The sequence below is a fragment of the Labeo rohita genome, chromosome 20 (genome assembly GCF_022985175.1).
Source record: "Labeo rohita strain BAU-BD-2019 chromosome 20, IGBB_LRoh.1.0, whole genome shotgun sequence".
Classification (NCBI taxonomy): Eukaryota; Metazoa; Chordata; class Actinopteri; order Cypriniformes; family Cyprinidae; genus Labeo; species Labeo rohita.
In genome coordinates this window covers 32,343,890-32,361,636 of record NC_066888.1, presented here as the reverse complement: position 1 = coordinate 32,361,636, position 17,747 = coordinate 32,343,890, and the positions used below count along the sequence as shown (strand labels likewise).

The 17,747-nt window shown below is 28.4% G+C and overlaps 1 protein-coding gene across 2 annotated transcripts in view; it reads right to left on the bottom strand.

Moving 5' to 3' along the window:
* fig4a (FIG4 phosphoinositide 5-phosphatase a) overlaps positions 1-17,747 on the bottom strand; it is a 95,529-nt gene that overhangs the window by 31,049 nt on the left and 46,733 nt on the right. For both annotated transcript variants that reach the window (XM_051137997.1, XM_051137998.1), the window contains exons 17-19: positions 10,439-10,577; positions 6,630-6,688; positions 4,112-4,259 (exon numbers count right to left, since the gene is read on the bottom strand). In XM_051137997.1, coding sequence (XP_050993954.1) covers positions 4,112-4,259; positions 6,630-6,688; positions 10,439-10,577 — 346 coding nt within the window. The remainder of the gene's footprint in view (positions 1-4,111; positions 4,260-6,629; positions 6,689-10,438; positions 10,578-17,747) is intronic.

Below are 17,747 nucleotides of genomic sequence, written 5' to 3'. Positions count from 1 at the left end.
ACGATTTCAATTAATTAAACAATGTTTTTTTTTTCAATTATTAAAATTTTATTTGACCATTAAAATTTAATTTGGGAAAATGCAAACATATTGGAAAAATTTATAATTTGGAATAAAAAAACTAAATTTGGGAAAAAAAAAAAAAAAAAAAAAAAAAAAAAAAAAGAGGAGTACATATTATGTTTTCTTTCCTTTATTTAAGTATGTAACACAAGTTATTTCTTTAACTGAAATTTGAGTTCAGAAAATTTTGAAGAATGTATTGTTCAAAGTAATAATAAGTAATAATAGCTATTATTATTATTTTATTATTAAAATTTAATATGGTTTATTTATTATTAAGATTTTACAAGTTTGAATATAACAGTAAACCTCTGTTGTGGTGCACTTTGTTCACAAAGATTTTAAATTTGATTGTATTTTTATTTTTCATTTAATTACATTTTAAACAGAATTTCTGGAAAAATGCAAGATTTCATAGGGCCCTGTAAATGCAAAAAAAAAAAAAAAACTATTAGAAAAAAGACAATCAATAAATTATTACACTGTTAAAGGTTTATAAATTCAACTGATTAAACATGCATTTTGATTATTAAAATGTATTTAAACCAATAAAATGCAGAGAAATTAAAATGGAAAACATCAAATTATGGAAAAAATTAAATGGAACTTAGGAAATACAGATTTCATGTGGCCATGAATTTTTTTTCCCTTTTTTTTCCTTTGGTCAAACTTTTAATAAGGCATTTTTAAATTTTGTATGTGTCATGATTTCAATTAAATATATTTTTTCAATTAATAAAATTGAATGTGACCATTAAAATTGAATTCAGGAAATTTTAAATATATTAAAAATATATATAATTTGGGAAAAAAAGCTACATTTGAGAAAAAATAAGGGTCCCTACATATTATGTTTTCTGTCCTTTATTTAAGAATGTAATACATCAAAATGGATTTTTTAATGTGAAAATTGAGCTCTGAAAATTTTGAAGGAAATAATATATAATTACAGACATATTTCAATTTAAAAAAAATTTTTAAATTAAAGTTGTTAAATTGAATAAAACATTAATTTCTTAATGCATGTTTCAGGATAAGTGCACATTTATTTTAAAAGATTTCTTTTTTTTTGTTTTGTTTTTTTTACTTATTTTTGAATTTGTACCTTTTTCTGAATGTGTCAACGCTGTGCACAAAAACATGAGTAACTCATGCACGTGCGTACTCGTCTGATTTGAGCACATCAAGTAAACGGCACATTTGTCTTTATGAAAATGAGGCAAACTACCGGCCGGATTGGCACACACTCATCCGGTGAGACGTGATGATAAAACGAGAGCAATAAATATGAGAGCAGCTGAAGCCCGGCAAAGAGACAACAGGAGACGGACGACACTGTAAACGCTAATCAAACACGCCTGAAACGGACGGCTTTCATACGGTTATGACTGAAATAAAGCACTGCTTCAGGAACTGAACGACCCAGAGCCAAAACACAAGCACAGACCACACCAACATACATGCTACTCACTGAAGATCACAACAAATATTTTACTCACAGATATCACACTATATAAGATGCTTTTTAATAAATGCATACATAAACTACTTACTTTAATATTCATTTGCATGAATGTTTTTGTAAATATTTAAATGAAAATTTACTCAAACCTGTAGTCACATAAAGACTTTAATGAAATATTTAAATTAATAACCATTCACATAAATGAGCATTTTATTTTAATATTTAAAATTTACATTTAATACTTTTTCAGCAGTTATCCAAAGCAACTTACAAATGAGGACAATATAAGCAATTTAAGTATTAAGTATTTACTGAAATATACATACATAAATAAACTAGATGAGTAAAGTTTGAGAACAAACTTTAAGTTGTCTTGAGAAAGCCTAGCCTGAAAGTTTGAAGCAGTTGTAAAAGTATGAAAGCAGCTAGCATGATTTAACACATTGCTTACATGATTTAATGTAACATGTTAACATGTTTTTATAGGCTGATTACAATGTTGTTAGCACGATTAGCATGTTGGTAGCATAATTTGCAAGTTACTAGAATGCTGTTAGCATGATTAACAAGTTACTAGCATGTTTCGCGCATGATTAGCATGTTTGTAACATGGCTAACATGTTCCTAGCTTGTTGTTAACATGTTTCTAACATGATTAGCATATTACTAGCATGTTGTTAACATGATTGGCATGTTGCTAGCATGATTAGCATGGTACTAGCATGATTAGCATGGTACTAGCATGTTTCTAATATGATTAGCATGTTACTAGCATGTTGCTAGCACGATTAGAATGTTACTAACATGTTGTTAACATGTTTCTAACATGATTAGCTTGTAACTAACACATTGGTAGCATGATTACCAAGTTACTGGCATGTTGTTAGCATGATTAGCATGTTGATAGCATGTTTCATGCATATTTAGCATGTTACTAGCATGTTTTTAACATGACTAACATGTTACTGGCTTTTTGTTAACATGTTTCTAACATGATTAGCATATTAGTAGCATGTTGCTAGCACGATTAGCATGTTACTAGCATGTTGTTAGCTTGTTTCTAACATGATTAGCATGTTACTAGCATGTTGCTAGCTTGTTTTTTCTAACATGATTAGCATGTTACTAGCATGTTGTTAGCTTGTTTCTAACATGATTAGCATGTTACTAGCATGTTGTTAGCTTGTTTCTAACATTATTAGCATGTTACTAGCATGTTGCTAGCACGATTAGCAAGTTACTAACATGTTGTTAGCATGTTTCTAACATGATTGACATGTTACTAACATGTTGCTAGCACGATTAGCATGTTACTAGCATGTTGCTAGCATGTTTCTAACATGATTAGAATTTACTAACACGATTAGCATGTTACTAACATGTTGTTAGCTTGTTTCTAACATGATTAACATGTTACTAGCATGTTGCTAGCACAATTAACATGTTACTAGCATGTTGCTAGCATGTTTCTAACATGATTAGCATGTAACTAGCACGGTGCTAGCACGATTAGCATGTTACTAGCATGTTAGCTTGTTTCTAACATGACTAGCATGTTACTAGCACGTTGCTAGCACGATTAGCATACTACTAATATGTTGTTAGCTTGTTTCTAACATGATTAGCATGTTACTAGCATGTTGCTAACACGATTAGCATGTTACTAACATGTTGCTAGCATGTTTCTAACATGATTAGCATGTTAATAGCATGTTGCTAGCAGGATTAGCATGTTGCTAACATGATTAGCATGTTACTAACATGTTGCTAGCACGATTAGCATGTTACTAGCATGTTGCTAGCATGTTTCTAACATGATTAGCATGTTACTAGCACGATTAGCATGTTACTAGCATATTGTTAGCTTGTTTCTAACATGATTAACATGTTACTAGCATGTTGCTAGCACAATTAGCATGTTACTAGCATGTTGCTAGCATGTTTCTAACATGATTAGCATGTAACTAGCACGGTGCTAGCACGATTAGCATGTTACTAGCATGTTAGCTTGTTTCTAACATGATTAGCATGTTACTAGCACGTTGCTAGCATGATTAACATACTACTAGCATGTTGTTAGCTTGTTTCTAACATGATTAGCATGTTACTAGCATGTTGCTAGCACGATTAGCATGTTACTAACATGTTGCTAGCATGTTTCTAACATGATTAGCATGTTAATAGCATGTTGCTAGCACGATTAGCATGTTGCTAGGATGTTTCTAACATGATTAGCATGTTACTAACATGTTGCTAGCACGATTAGCATGTTACTAGCATGTTGCTAGCATGTTTCTATCATGATTAGCATGTTACTAGCACGTTGCTAGCATTATTACCAAGTTACTGGCATGTTGTTAGCATGATTAGCATTTATGTTATGTTTATGTTAATTTAAATATTCAAATTGATATTTACATAATCAAATAAATAAATTTCTTATTATTTACTTCAATATATACAAAAATATTTAAATTAATTTAACAAATTAATTATATAAATATTTAAATATATTTTTTCCTCTAACAGCAGGACAAACATATGTTGAGAAGTGTGCTTTTGTGTTCGTGTGTCGACGCTGACCTTGCAGAATTGGTCATGCCGATGCTGAACGTGTCGTCGAATGAGGTGAGTTCGTACGGTTTGAAGAACTCTGTGTAGATGTCGATGCTCTCGTCATATCGATTCACACGCTTCACCGTCACCTTCCTCCGGTTTTTCTCACATTGAGCTGAAACAGACAATCACATTCAGAACATTCACAGCTTCAGTTCAGGGTCTTCAACACGTTTCTCACGGGCTACCAGCAGCTCACAGTTTGACTGGAGCTCACCAAGACATACTTGACATACAGTACTGGCCGTGAGGTTATTTTAATTAACCCACATTGTTTTTTTCTCATAGTAAATACATTTTAGCATTTTATAACATTTTTATAACCATATTTGAACATGCAGTACTTGTCAGTAGATAACAGGTTATGAACATTTTTTTGTTGGTTTAAACTCCAGTCATCATTTAATGTTAATTTAATTTGTTTCCTGCTAGCTCAATTTTACTTTTTTATTTTTAATAAATTTAATTTTTTTTTTTTTTTTTTACTTTTTTTTTTAAACTGGCAACACATCCCTTAGGAAAATTAACTGGTTTCTTAAAAAAAAAAAATTCAAATATGCTTACTATTTTTAAACCAAGATGACCACAAATTAGCCATGGTTTTGCTACATGAACCACAGTTTAACTCTGGTATTTGTAGTAAAACTGTTTATACAAAAAACATGGTTACTACACTTTTACTATAGTAAAACCACGATTAATTTTATTAAATGACCTGCATTAGTGTATACTTTCTTTTACCTTTGTTTTGTTTTTATAACTGTACTGCCTTTATGTTTTGATGCTTTCTAATATTTAATAAAAAAGAAAGAAGTCCTGTTCTGAATCAAATGATTCGCGAACCATTATTTCAGATCAGGACTCATTGCGAATCATTCAATTCACGAAATGATTTGCAAACCCACTCAGAATCAAATGAGTCGCGAACCCGCAACAAAGTGCAGATCTGAATCAAATGATTTGTGAAACCGCACCAAAGAGCCAAATTGAATCAAATGATTCGCAAACCCGCACCAAAGTCACGATTTGAATCAAATGATTCGTGAACCCGCACCAATGAGCCGATTTGGATGAAATGAATCGTGATACGCGAAGTTCCTAATAAATGATTCGCGAACCCGTACCAAAGAGCTGATCTGAGTCAAATAATTCGCTATAAGCGAAGTTCCGATCAAATGATTCGCTGACCCGCACCAAAGTCCCGATCTGACTCAAATGATTCACGATCCCATACCAAAGAGCTGATCTTAATCAAATGATTCGCTATAAGCGAAGTTCCGATCAAATGATTCGCTGACCCGCACCAAGTCCCGATCTGACTCAAATGATTTGTGATCCCACACCACAGAGCCGATCTGAATCAAATGATTTGCGATGCGCGGAGTTCCGATCAAATGATTGGCAAACCCGCACCAAAATGAGCCGATCTGGATGAAATGATTTGCAAACCCACACCAAAGAGCAATCTGACTCAAATGATTCGCGAACCCGCACCAAAGAGCCCATCTGAATAAAATGATTCGCGATACGCGACGTTCCGATCAAATGATTCGCGAATCCGCACCAAGCCCTGGGTCCATACTATCCACCCTATCTGCCCTAAATAGTATTGAAAATTACTACTATCACACAGAACTTAGGATGGATATTATGCACAATGGGATGCAGGTAAAGCCCCAATCTGACTCAAATGATTCGCAAACCCGCACCAAAGAGCCGATCTGAATCAAATGATTCGCAATACGCGAAGTTCCGATCAAATGATTCACGACCCGAATCAAAGTCCTGATCTGACTCAAATGATCCGCGAACCCGCACCAAAGTGCCGATCTGAATCAAACGATTCGCGATTCTGCTCTGAAGCCCTGATCAGTATCAAATGATTTGTGATACGCGATTTGAAGGCGATGTCGAAATTCGAAAATGAATGGCTCTTTTCATTGTTTTTTGCTAATGAATCGCTTGAACTGAATGATCGAAATCACAAGTTTGAATCAATCGGAGCGGTTCCTGCGTAAATGACTCACTCAGACTGATTCGGTTTGTCTGTTCCTCCGCTTTTGTTTAAAACATTTCGGCTACCTTATACATATGTTCACTTCTCGTGTAATATCAGTGGTATGACCTATTTTAGATGTGGCCAAAATTACAACAACAGTGGCTGCATTTACATATATTTAATTGTTTGATCAAAATTATTTCCAGGAACAATTTAGTAGGACATGTCATCGCATCTCTACTAAATTGTACACCACTGAATATTGCTCCCAGACACTTTAATTTTTAAACAACTTTAAGCTCTGGAGGCGTCTAAATAGAAAATAAACTTGTGAACTTGTAAAAAGGTGAAAGAGAAGTGTTGCACGTGAATCGGCGACTCATGAAGACGTTGACTGATATGACAGCTGCTTCGGCTCAGTGTTTGTGGTTAATATGTAAGCTCACGTCTCTCAAATCGGTCTTTATGGATGTGTAAAGCGATCACCTTCATCATACGGTAACGGCAGGAACGTCAGCACTCCGTCAGTCCACCAGTGTGTGTAACTGCAGAGAAAAACAAACACATCCACATTAAACAGGATTCTGGTAACAAGTTTTTTTGGGACATGTATGATCAAACTGTCCTGGTGATCGATGAACGGAACAGAAACACATGCTAACGTGAACGTCCTATTTGTCCTTATTTTTCAGAGACTATTTGACAGTACAATTTTCCTAAGCAGGTCAGATTCCTCTCATTTCGTTTCGTTTTGTGTCTGATAATAATGGAAGCATCAGTCTTTGTCACGTCGACTGGCGTTTTTGCCATTATGCAAGCCGCATCACAAAGCCACGTGCCGAGCGGACGACTGGAAGACAACAAAGTGGGTCACGGACCGCATAAACACTTTTTTAACATCACAGCAATAAAAGAAAAAAAACACAAACTCCAGACGGACAGAAACTGGAAGCTGTAGACAATTTGAATGAAGGAGGCAGTGAATGAAATGAGGCGGAAAACCATTTTGATGTTTACATGATAAAACGCCAACCGGTAGCTGTTCGTAGTGTTCACTAAAGCAAACATCACTAGTATTAGTGCTCATACTCTACTTAAGTGTGCTATTACTTCTCTAAGTGGTTGATCGTATATGTTTCATCATGTCTTCTTACCTTCATAATGCATTCAGGTCATTTTGACCCAGATGAGATATATGAAAATTTCTATAAAATGCATAGTTTTTAGTAAGGCAACAAAACTTTGCATATTCTTTAATAGCCTCAAAATATACATAATCTTTCAGAGATATAACCATTTTAAAAAATATATCACATTCAGGTCATTCTGACCCATGGGCGTGTATGGAGCAGCATTAGTGTCAAAAGCAATTATTCTATGGCGTTATATCAGTGTCAAAAAAAACCTTTTGTAAAATACTTACTAATATTTAGCCTTTTCTCCATATCTTACACATCTAGACTGAATTTTTACAAACCATTGCAGCATGAAAAATGTTTCACTTTTTTATCTGAAAGTGAAAATTTGTGCAAGCAAAATTAATTTATTTCATAAATCATGAGTTATAAATACAAATATAAATTCTAATGAAAATGCATAGTTTTCAGTAAGGCAACAAAACTTTGTAAATTATTTAAAAGCCTCAAAATACACATTTTTTTCAAGATTTTTTTTTGCAATTATGTTTTTAGAGATATACCCATTTAAAATATGTTTAAAGTTTGGGTCATTTTGAACTATAGGTGTGTATAGAGCACCATTAGTGCCAAAAACAATTATTCTATGGAGTGATATCAGTGTCAATTTTTTTTTTTTTTGAAATATGTAGCTTTTTCTCCATGTTTCACACACTTACGGACTGAAATTTTGACGAACCATTGCAGGACGAAAAAGTGATGATTTTTTTATTAAATTATATGCAAATAAAATGAATTTATTTCATAAATCATGAGTTATAAATATAAATATTAATAAATGAATTCTAATGAAAATGCATAGTTTTTAGTAAAGCAACAAAACTTTGCAAAGGCTTTAAAAGACTAAAAATATACTTTTTTTTTCAGATTTTTTGCAATTATTTTATTTAGAGATATGACCATTTAAAAAATGTTTCATGTTCGGGTCATTTTGTCCTATAGGTGTGTATGGAGCATCATTACTGTCAAAAACAATTATTCTATGGAGTGATATCAGTGTCAAAAAAATGTAAAAAATATTTAGCCTTTTCTCCGTATCTCACACACCTTTGGACTGACTTTTTGACGAACCATCGCAGGAGGAAAAAGTGATCACTTTTTTTTTTTATCTAAAAAGTGAAATTTTATGCAAATGAAATAAATTTATTTCATAAATCATGAGTTATAAATACAAATATTAATAAATGAATTCTAATGAAAAAGCATAGTTTTTAGTAAAGCAACAAAACATTACAAAATCTTTAAAAGCCTCAAAATACACATAATTTATTTTTTTCAGATTTTTTGCAATTCTTTTATTTAGAGATATAGCCATTTAAAAAATGTTTCACGTTCGGGTCATTTTGACCTATAAGTGTGTATGGAGGATCATTAGTGTCAAAAACTAGTTATTCTATGGAGTTATATCAGTGTCAAAAAAATACTGTATATTTAGCCTTTTCTCCATATCTTACACATCTAGCCTGAATTTTTGACGAACAATTGCAGCATAAAAAATGTATCACTTTTTTATCTGAAAGTGAAAGTTTATGCAAGTAAATTAATTTATTTAATAAATCATGAGTTATAAATACAAATATGAATTCTAATGAAAATGCATAGTATTTAGTAAAGCAACAAAACTTTGCAAATTCTTTAAAAGCCTCAAAATGCACTTTTTTCAGATTTTTTGCAATTATTTCTTTTAGAGATATAAACATATTTTCACGTTCGGGTCATTTTGACTTATAGGTGTGTATGGAGCACCTTCAGTGTCAAAAACAATTGTTCTATGGAGTGATATCAGTGTCAAAAAATATGTTTAGCCTTTTCTCCATATCTCACACACTTCTGGACTGAATTTTTGACAAACCATTGCAGCATGAAAAATTGATCACTTTTTTTCATCTGAAAGTGAAAGTTTATGCAAGTAAATTAATTTATTTCATAAATCAAGAGTTATAAATTCAAATATAAATTCTAATGAATTTAGCTTATATTCATGAGTTATAAATTCAAAGGAATGTTGTTTTTTTATGTTTATTTAAAAAAAAGAAAAACAGAAAAAAAGATTTGCGAACCCACTCTTAAGTTCCGCTCTGAATCAAATAATTTGTGATCCATGCTAAGAAGTCCCGATCTTAATAATGATTCGCGAACTATCATTTCAGACCAGGAATCGGAGCATGAATCACAAATCATTCAATCCGTGAAATGATTCGCAAACCCACTCAGAAGACCCAATCTGAATCAGATGATTCACAAACCTGAATTTGCAGATCTGAATCAAATGATTTCCAATTCACCCTCTGAAGTTCTGATCTGAATCAAATTATTTGTGATACGCAAAGTTCTGATCAAATGATTCGCGAACTCACTCCGAAATCCCGATCTTAATCAAATGATTCGCAAAACCACACCAAAGTGCAGATCTGAATCAAATGATTCATATAAATTCAAAGGAATTAATTAAAATCCATTCATTTTAATGCGGTTAATACTGGTAATTCTCAGTTTATATGTTCTTAGAAATTTCATACAATGAAATATTCAAATAAAATTTCTCATCAGGATTGAAGAAAATATATTTATATTTTGCATCAGTTTTTTTAGTGTAATTTTGCATTTCAAAGAATTACTCTATTTTTATAAATAAAAAAGGTAATTGCTCTAATAACATGTAAAACTTAATAAACTATAATTATTAATATAATTAATATAATTATTAAATAATAAAACTTAATAAAAATAATTAATAAAATGTTGCTGATCAGAAACAATATGGTTTTATTTTTGAAAAATATTAGGTTATGACTATTTTATGTTTTTTTTTTTAAAAACAATTAATAAAAAGGGTTAAATGCAGTATTAAAAGCTAATATTCAAAACTTCGATTTTCACATTTGTTCATACATAAGAAGTTTGTGATCAGATATGGAATGGGTTTAGTTGAAAAATCTTAAGTTATGACTGTTGATTCTTCAAAAATAGCCTGCAGATTTTAAATCCTTGTCAGAAGCATCTGTTTTGTTCATATTTTTTCCTCGTCTGTTAAAGTCTCCAGAGAAAGCTCAGCACAGGCTGATGTTCAGACAGCAGTAAGCGTTAAATGTGTCAGACCTGTGCCGCTGGTGTGGGAGGATCATGGTGTCACTGTGGTGAAGGTAGAAATCTGTAGGCAGTTCCCAGAGGTGAGGCTTCGACTCCGACGGCTGGAAAACCTGCAGGAACAGGTTTATGGCGTCCTGTCTGTCTGCATCTGAGAGACACAAACCATCAGTGTTACTCCTGTGTGCCCAATTCTTAGATTAGGATGCATTTTATTCTGTTTCTTTCTTACTTTATTTTAACTTTTACATTGCATTTATCCATCTAACAGATATTCTATCCAAATTAATTTTTATTACATTCAATGGTATACATTTTATAATTTTATGCTTTCCTTGGTAATCAAGCCCATGACTTTGGTGTTACCTAGCATCATGTATAATATATTTATATATCAAATATATTTTGCTAATCTAACTTAATTTATTTTATTATTTTTTATTTATTTTATTGAATCTTTTTTCATTATTTATTTTACTTTATAATTTTATTTTTATTTATTTTATTGCATTATATTTATTTATTCATTTATTCATAATCACATTTATTAATTTAGTTATCAATGTTTTAACCAAAGTTTATTTTAATCATTTTTTATTTTATTTAATTGTATTTTATTGAATTTTTTATTTATTTTATTAAATCTTATTTGATTTATTTTACTTTATAATTTTTTTTAAATTATATTTAGAGCAAAACTTTATTTTATTGCACTGTATTTATTTATTCATTCATTCATATCAAATTTATCAATTTTGTTATCAATGTTTTAACCAAAGTTTATTTTAATCATTTTTTATTATATTGCATTTTTTTTATTAATCTATTTTATTCAATCTTATTTGACTTATTTTATTTTATAATTGTATTTATTATTTTTAGAGCAAAACTTTATTTATGTTATTGCATTGTATTGATTTTTATTTTACTTAATTGTATTTTATTGAATTTGTTAATTTATTTTATTAAATCCTATTTGATTTATTTTACTTTATCATTTTATTTTTTTATAGCAAAACTTTATTTATTTTATTTTATTGCATTCATTTTTTCATTCATATCACATTTATTAATTTTGATGATACCCATGATACTGGCATGCATTTTTTATTTAAATGATTTATTTTATATAATTATTGTTAATTTAATGTAGTTTAATTCATTAGTTTTTAATTGTATCTGATTTTTTTACTTTTACAATAATAAATATATATTACATTTTTTATTTTTTAGTAATTTACTTTTTTATTTTTCATATATATATATATTTTAAATTGTACTTAATGAGTTATATTAATACTTTTATTTTATTCTTACGTATTTAATATTTTCTACTTATTTTTTATCTTATTATTTTAAATCACATTGTATTTTATTTAAATATTAAATTTTATTAAATAGTAAATATTATTTTATTTAATATTATTAATTTGTTTAATATTATTTGTTAATATTACTTTAAATAAGTGCTGTTTTACTAATACTTATTTTCGTCCTTTTATTTTGCTCGTACGCAGCCAAACTACAAACGCTTCAGCAACGTAAATCATTTTTGAGATGCCAATAAAAACAAACGAGAGCATGTGAGAGTAATCAAACAATGATAGAATCAGATGCACAGCAGCGTTTTTGTCCATTTTCGGCTGCCAGGTGTCTGTTTTTGAGAATATCCACAGGATAAAGGTGTGTGTTTGAGCGATGCTCCTCCGCATGTGCCGTGGCCCGGCCCTAATTAAGAGTTAATCGACAAGCACTGAGCGCAATTACACTCGTTCCTCGTTATCCTCAAGGCCATTTCAGCATCTTTCTAATTAAATAAAGCTGAGATGAGAACCGAGACCAACGTCATTAATGCACAAACACGTTCATCCATAAAACGTCACATGGAAACGCCCGACAGTCCAGCAAATCTCTAGCATTTAACTACAATCGGCAATCACTAATACTACTACTAGTTAGAGTTAGTGATCCAAAATAAGGTCATGAAAAAATAAATCACATTTGTTTTTGGTGCAGGAAACCTACAGAAGATACATCCAGAAGAGTAAAGTGTTTTATACTTTATTATTTATCTTTTTATTTTATTTTATCATATTTATTTGAACCTTTATGTTAGATTTTTTCATTTGGCAAACATTTTAAAAGATTTATGAGCTACAGTTAGGGTTATTATAGTTAATTAAAAGCATTAAAACACACTTTCATTTCTTGCAATAAAATAAAAATTTAATTTCATGAAAAAAGTATATAGTTTATAAAATAGCATTTTATATTATGTTTATTATATTAATTAAATAAAATTTTTATTTAGTCATATTTAATTTTATAATTTAAATGTATTTAATTTTGTATATTTTATTATTATTATTATTATTATTATTATTAGTTTTAACCACTTTGTAAAAAGATACAATAACAATTCAGAAGAGTAAAGAGTAATTTATATTTTATATAATTTTTTTTTTATATATTTTATATTTTATGATTTATTTTATTTTTACATTTACTTTACATTTATCCATTTGGCAGACATTTTAACCAAAGCTTTATAAAAAAAAAATAATTACAGTTGTTTTTGGTGCAGGAAACCTTGGAAAAAAATAATTTAAAAAATATTTAGAATAGTAAAGTGTTTTATATTTTATTCTATTTATTCTATTCATTTATTTATTTATTTTAACTTTAAATTACTTTTTTTTTTCATTTGGCAGACATTTTAAGAGAATTTTTATGAAACTAAAATAACACATTTTATATTTTATTATATTAATTTAATTGTACTTTCATTTAATCATAATTAACTTATAATTTAAATCAAGATCTACCTGTGTAATATTTATTGAATTTTGCATTATTATTATTATTATTATTATTATTATTATTATTATTATTATTTTCATTTACACCAATTTGTGGCACGTTTAACTACCTTGTGAAAAGACATAATAACAATTCAGAACAGTAATTTTATATTATTTTATATTTTATTATTTATTTTATTTTTACATTTACATTACATTTATCCGTTTGGCAGACATTTTAACCAAAGCTTTATGAGCTATAATAATATTTTTATAATATTATATTAATTATAATATTATTGTCTATAAAAATATTATTTTATAATAATATTTTATTTAATTATTTAATTAAATATTTATATTATTACATTAATTTAATTTAATTGTATTATTTTTATTTAATTGCATTTTATTAATAACTGTAATTGTATTTTTATAATTTTATTAATCATTTTACATGATATTATTTTAATTTATTTTTACATTTATCAATGTTTTTACACATTACATTTGATCAGTCAGACGTTTTAATAGATTCAGAAGAGCAAAGGTGAATCTCAAGAATATGTCACGATTTCACTCCAAAATAAAACATTACTATTTTTAATGACAATAATCTTCCTAAAAATGTCACATGCACATAGGCTTTAATTTTTTATGCAATGTCATTTTTTCTTTTTGATTTCAGAGTGAAAAACAACATGTGCTTGAGATTCACCTGTATAATACAGTCTGTGTGACAGTGAAAGCTCCATTAGACCGTCCTGAAGAACAGCGTGTGTGCTGAACTATGATTCATTTCTGCAGAATTTACCTGAGGAGAGATTAAATGAGACCAGGCTATAAATACAACATGGAGAACAAGAAAAGAGTCTGAAGAAGCTCTAAAACAGGCAGAAACATCAGTGATCAGCAAACAGACGACCGTTCAATCAAAGCCCAAAGGATCTCCTTTAATTAAGCAGCAGAACACAAACAATGATGCTCTCCTTCAGTATTTTCATCTCGTTTTACAGTATAAATATATGAATATTCTTAAATGAAGGTTAACTTAATTTCGATGCTAAATGACATGAGATATGCAGTCGTTTTCAGGGAAAAAAGACTAAATTAAGTGAGGCTTATGTTTAAAACTAGAACAAATATCTGTCAATGAGGTAAGGATTTTTTTTTAAATAAATAAGTACATAAATCACTTCTTGCAGTTAAACTTTTTTAAGTCTGTGTAGAAAAAAGAAAATTAATATTAACTATATCTAATTTCTATAAAGTATATAAAAAAATTAGTTAATTTTATATATTTTTTTTTAATTATGTTACTTTAAAAAATAAATATTTTAAAAATAAAACATTTAATTTTGGTATATATATATATGTATATATATATATATGTGTGTGTGTGTGTGTGTGTGTGTGTATGCATAAATAAAAAAAACCGTATTTCATTACATTAATTACATTTTTGTATGTACATTTAAGTACTTTTTTTGTATTTAAAAAAAATAAAGAGTTACAAAATATAAAATTAATTTTTGAAAACATTATAATATCTATCTATCTATCTATCTATATATATATATATATATATATATATATATATATATATAGTTATATTATATTTTAAATAGAGTTATGCAATATATATATTTTTAAACATAATAAAATATACATATATATATATTTATATAAAATGTAGTTATATAAATATAATATTTTTTATTTAATATTTTAATATTAATATGATATTCTAAAATAAACTAAAACAGAAAACAATGAATAAAAACTATATAGACATTTAAATAACAACAACAATAATAATACTAATAATAGCAACCTAAATTAAAATTTAAAAATGAAAATGAACAACTAGCACTTTTTTAAATTTACTAATATTACTAAAATAAATTAAAATATAAAAATTCAAAACTAATTCCAAATATTAATAACGTAACTGATCTCAATGATACTAAAATAGCAGTTATAAGATTAAAAAAAAAAAAAAAAAAAAAACATTTTTAGAATGTAGTTTTATATGCGTTCCAACACCATAACATGATTCAGATACAGATTCAATAAATAAAAATGATTAAATATTTGATCAGACAGAACCCGACTCAAAGGTGTATTGCAGCTGAGCAAATGCCCTAAAATATAAATTTTCCAAATGAAAACTATTAGCCGTCTTTGAGATGCGCGCGTGTTATCTGCCGTATCAGTCTGAAATAATAAAAAGGGCAAGTAAATGAAGATTTAATTTTCATTTTTGGCTGAACTATTCTTTGAATAACTCCAAATGATGTCACGGTGTCCTCTAGCGAACGGGACGCGCTAAATGCCTCGTTAACATCCATTCTGTCTGATAATCACACACAGAGCAGGTGAACACGTCCAGGTTATAATGACAACTGAGACACTGAGAAATGAATCAGTCATCCAGTCACGTCTCGCTCCTCTAATAACTTTATTTCTCTGTTCATATCAGTGAAAGAAACAAGAGTCTCCGGACTCGTCGAGCGCCAATACAGCATAAAACTGTCCAAAATGAGCCAAGACTGCCTTAAACGTAGAGCGGATCCATTAGTTGATGTGTTGACTAAGTAACTAACTAAAATGAGCTGTTTTACTAATATAACTACACTTTTCATTAGATCAGCTGAAGCAATAATCAGAGTAATAAATAAATGTAATAATATTATTAAATTAAAATTAGATGTAATGGTTAATTAATTTGTAAAGAAATATATTTATTATAATTTATCATTTGTGAAGAAATTATTACTTCAAAATATGATAATAGAAACACTGACATGGAGAAAAAAGTCATTAATGAAATTCTTGAGAAATGGAAAATTAATTAATAAAATAAAATAAAATAAAATAAAATAAAATAAATAAAATTATTACATTTAATTTAGAAATAAAAATATTAAATTGACGAAGATTATAAAGATCAGGGTTGACATTCATATATGAATATATGAATGTAAATATATATGAAATTTAGGCCAAAGGTAGTTTTAACATCAAATAATGGTGCAACATTAAAAAAAAAAAAGAATAATAATAAATATAAATATAAATATTATCAATTAAAATAAAAATAATAATAACAAAACTCAAGGTAACAGATTACAAACAAATTCACATTAAACGTAACTGAAATAAAATAACGCAATTTCATTCATTTTTTGTAAAAATATGTTAAAGCACAAAAGATTTAAATCATTCAGAAAATTAATAATAAAAAGTAAATACTAATAATATTAGTCATATTTTAATTCCTAAACACTTTAACATATATATAACACTATATATATATATATATATATATGTATGTATGTGTATGTGTATATGTAATGTATATATATTATACACACACACACACACACACGTGTGTATATATATATATATATATATATATATATATATATATATATATACATATATATATACATATATATATATATATATATATACATACACACACACACACACACACACACATACATACATACATACATACATACATATATATATTTCATAATATCAATTAATTACACACCGTTTTTCAAATATTATAATTTTATTTGACCATTTTTAAAATACTGTAATTCTTTCCCTTAGTGTTTTAATCAAGTTTATTTAGTTTAACTTGATATTCTAAAATAAACTAAAACAGAAAACAATAAATAAAAACTATATAGACATTTAAATAACAACAACAATAATAATAATACTAATAATAGCAACCTAAATTAAAATTTAAAAATGAAAATGAACAACTAGCACTTTTTTAAATTTACTAATATTACTAAAATAAATTAAAATATAAAAATTCAAAACTAATTCCAAATTTAATAAAGTTTTAGTTTTATTTTTTTTTAGTTTTATTTTTATTTAGTTTTTTTTTATTATTATGTCTTTATTATGTATTTATTATAAACCAATAAAATTTATTAGAAATTAAAATGGAAAACATCAACTTTTGGGAAAAAAAAAGGAATTTAGGGGAAAATAATTCAGCGCCATTATTAAAATGCAATATAAAAAAAGAATTTTATTGAATTTTTCCAATACTTAACATTTTCAGCCCAGTGTTTAGTTCCCATCTTGTTAAAGATTTTTTGTTTTGGTGCATCACTAATTTTCTCCACACACACTCACACGGTCGGTCCCAAGATTCCCATGTTTGTTTATGTAAAACACACAACATTGCTGACGGCGAAAGCGTTCACGCGGGTGCAATATAATCACAGCACTTGATTGGAATGCGGCACCTTCGCCAATTAACCAAACGGCAATTACAGCACATTTCAGGGTTACATTAGATTTCACTCATATCCTAAAAACATAACTTTATTATGAGAACATACAGCAATTTACACTACAACACGAGCGTTTGCCTGCGCAAACCAAACTCCTGCGAGGGAACGATGACGCGCAAAATGTTCAAATGCAAAATTACGGGAAAACAAGCCGTGTGACCCAATAACATTCACCATCGACCAATGGGATGCGAG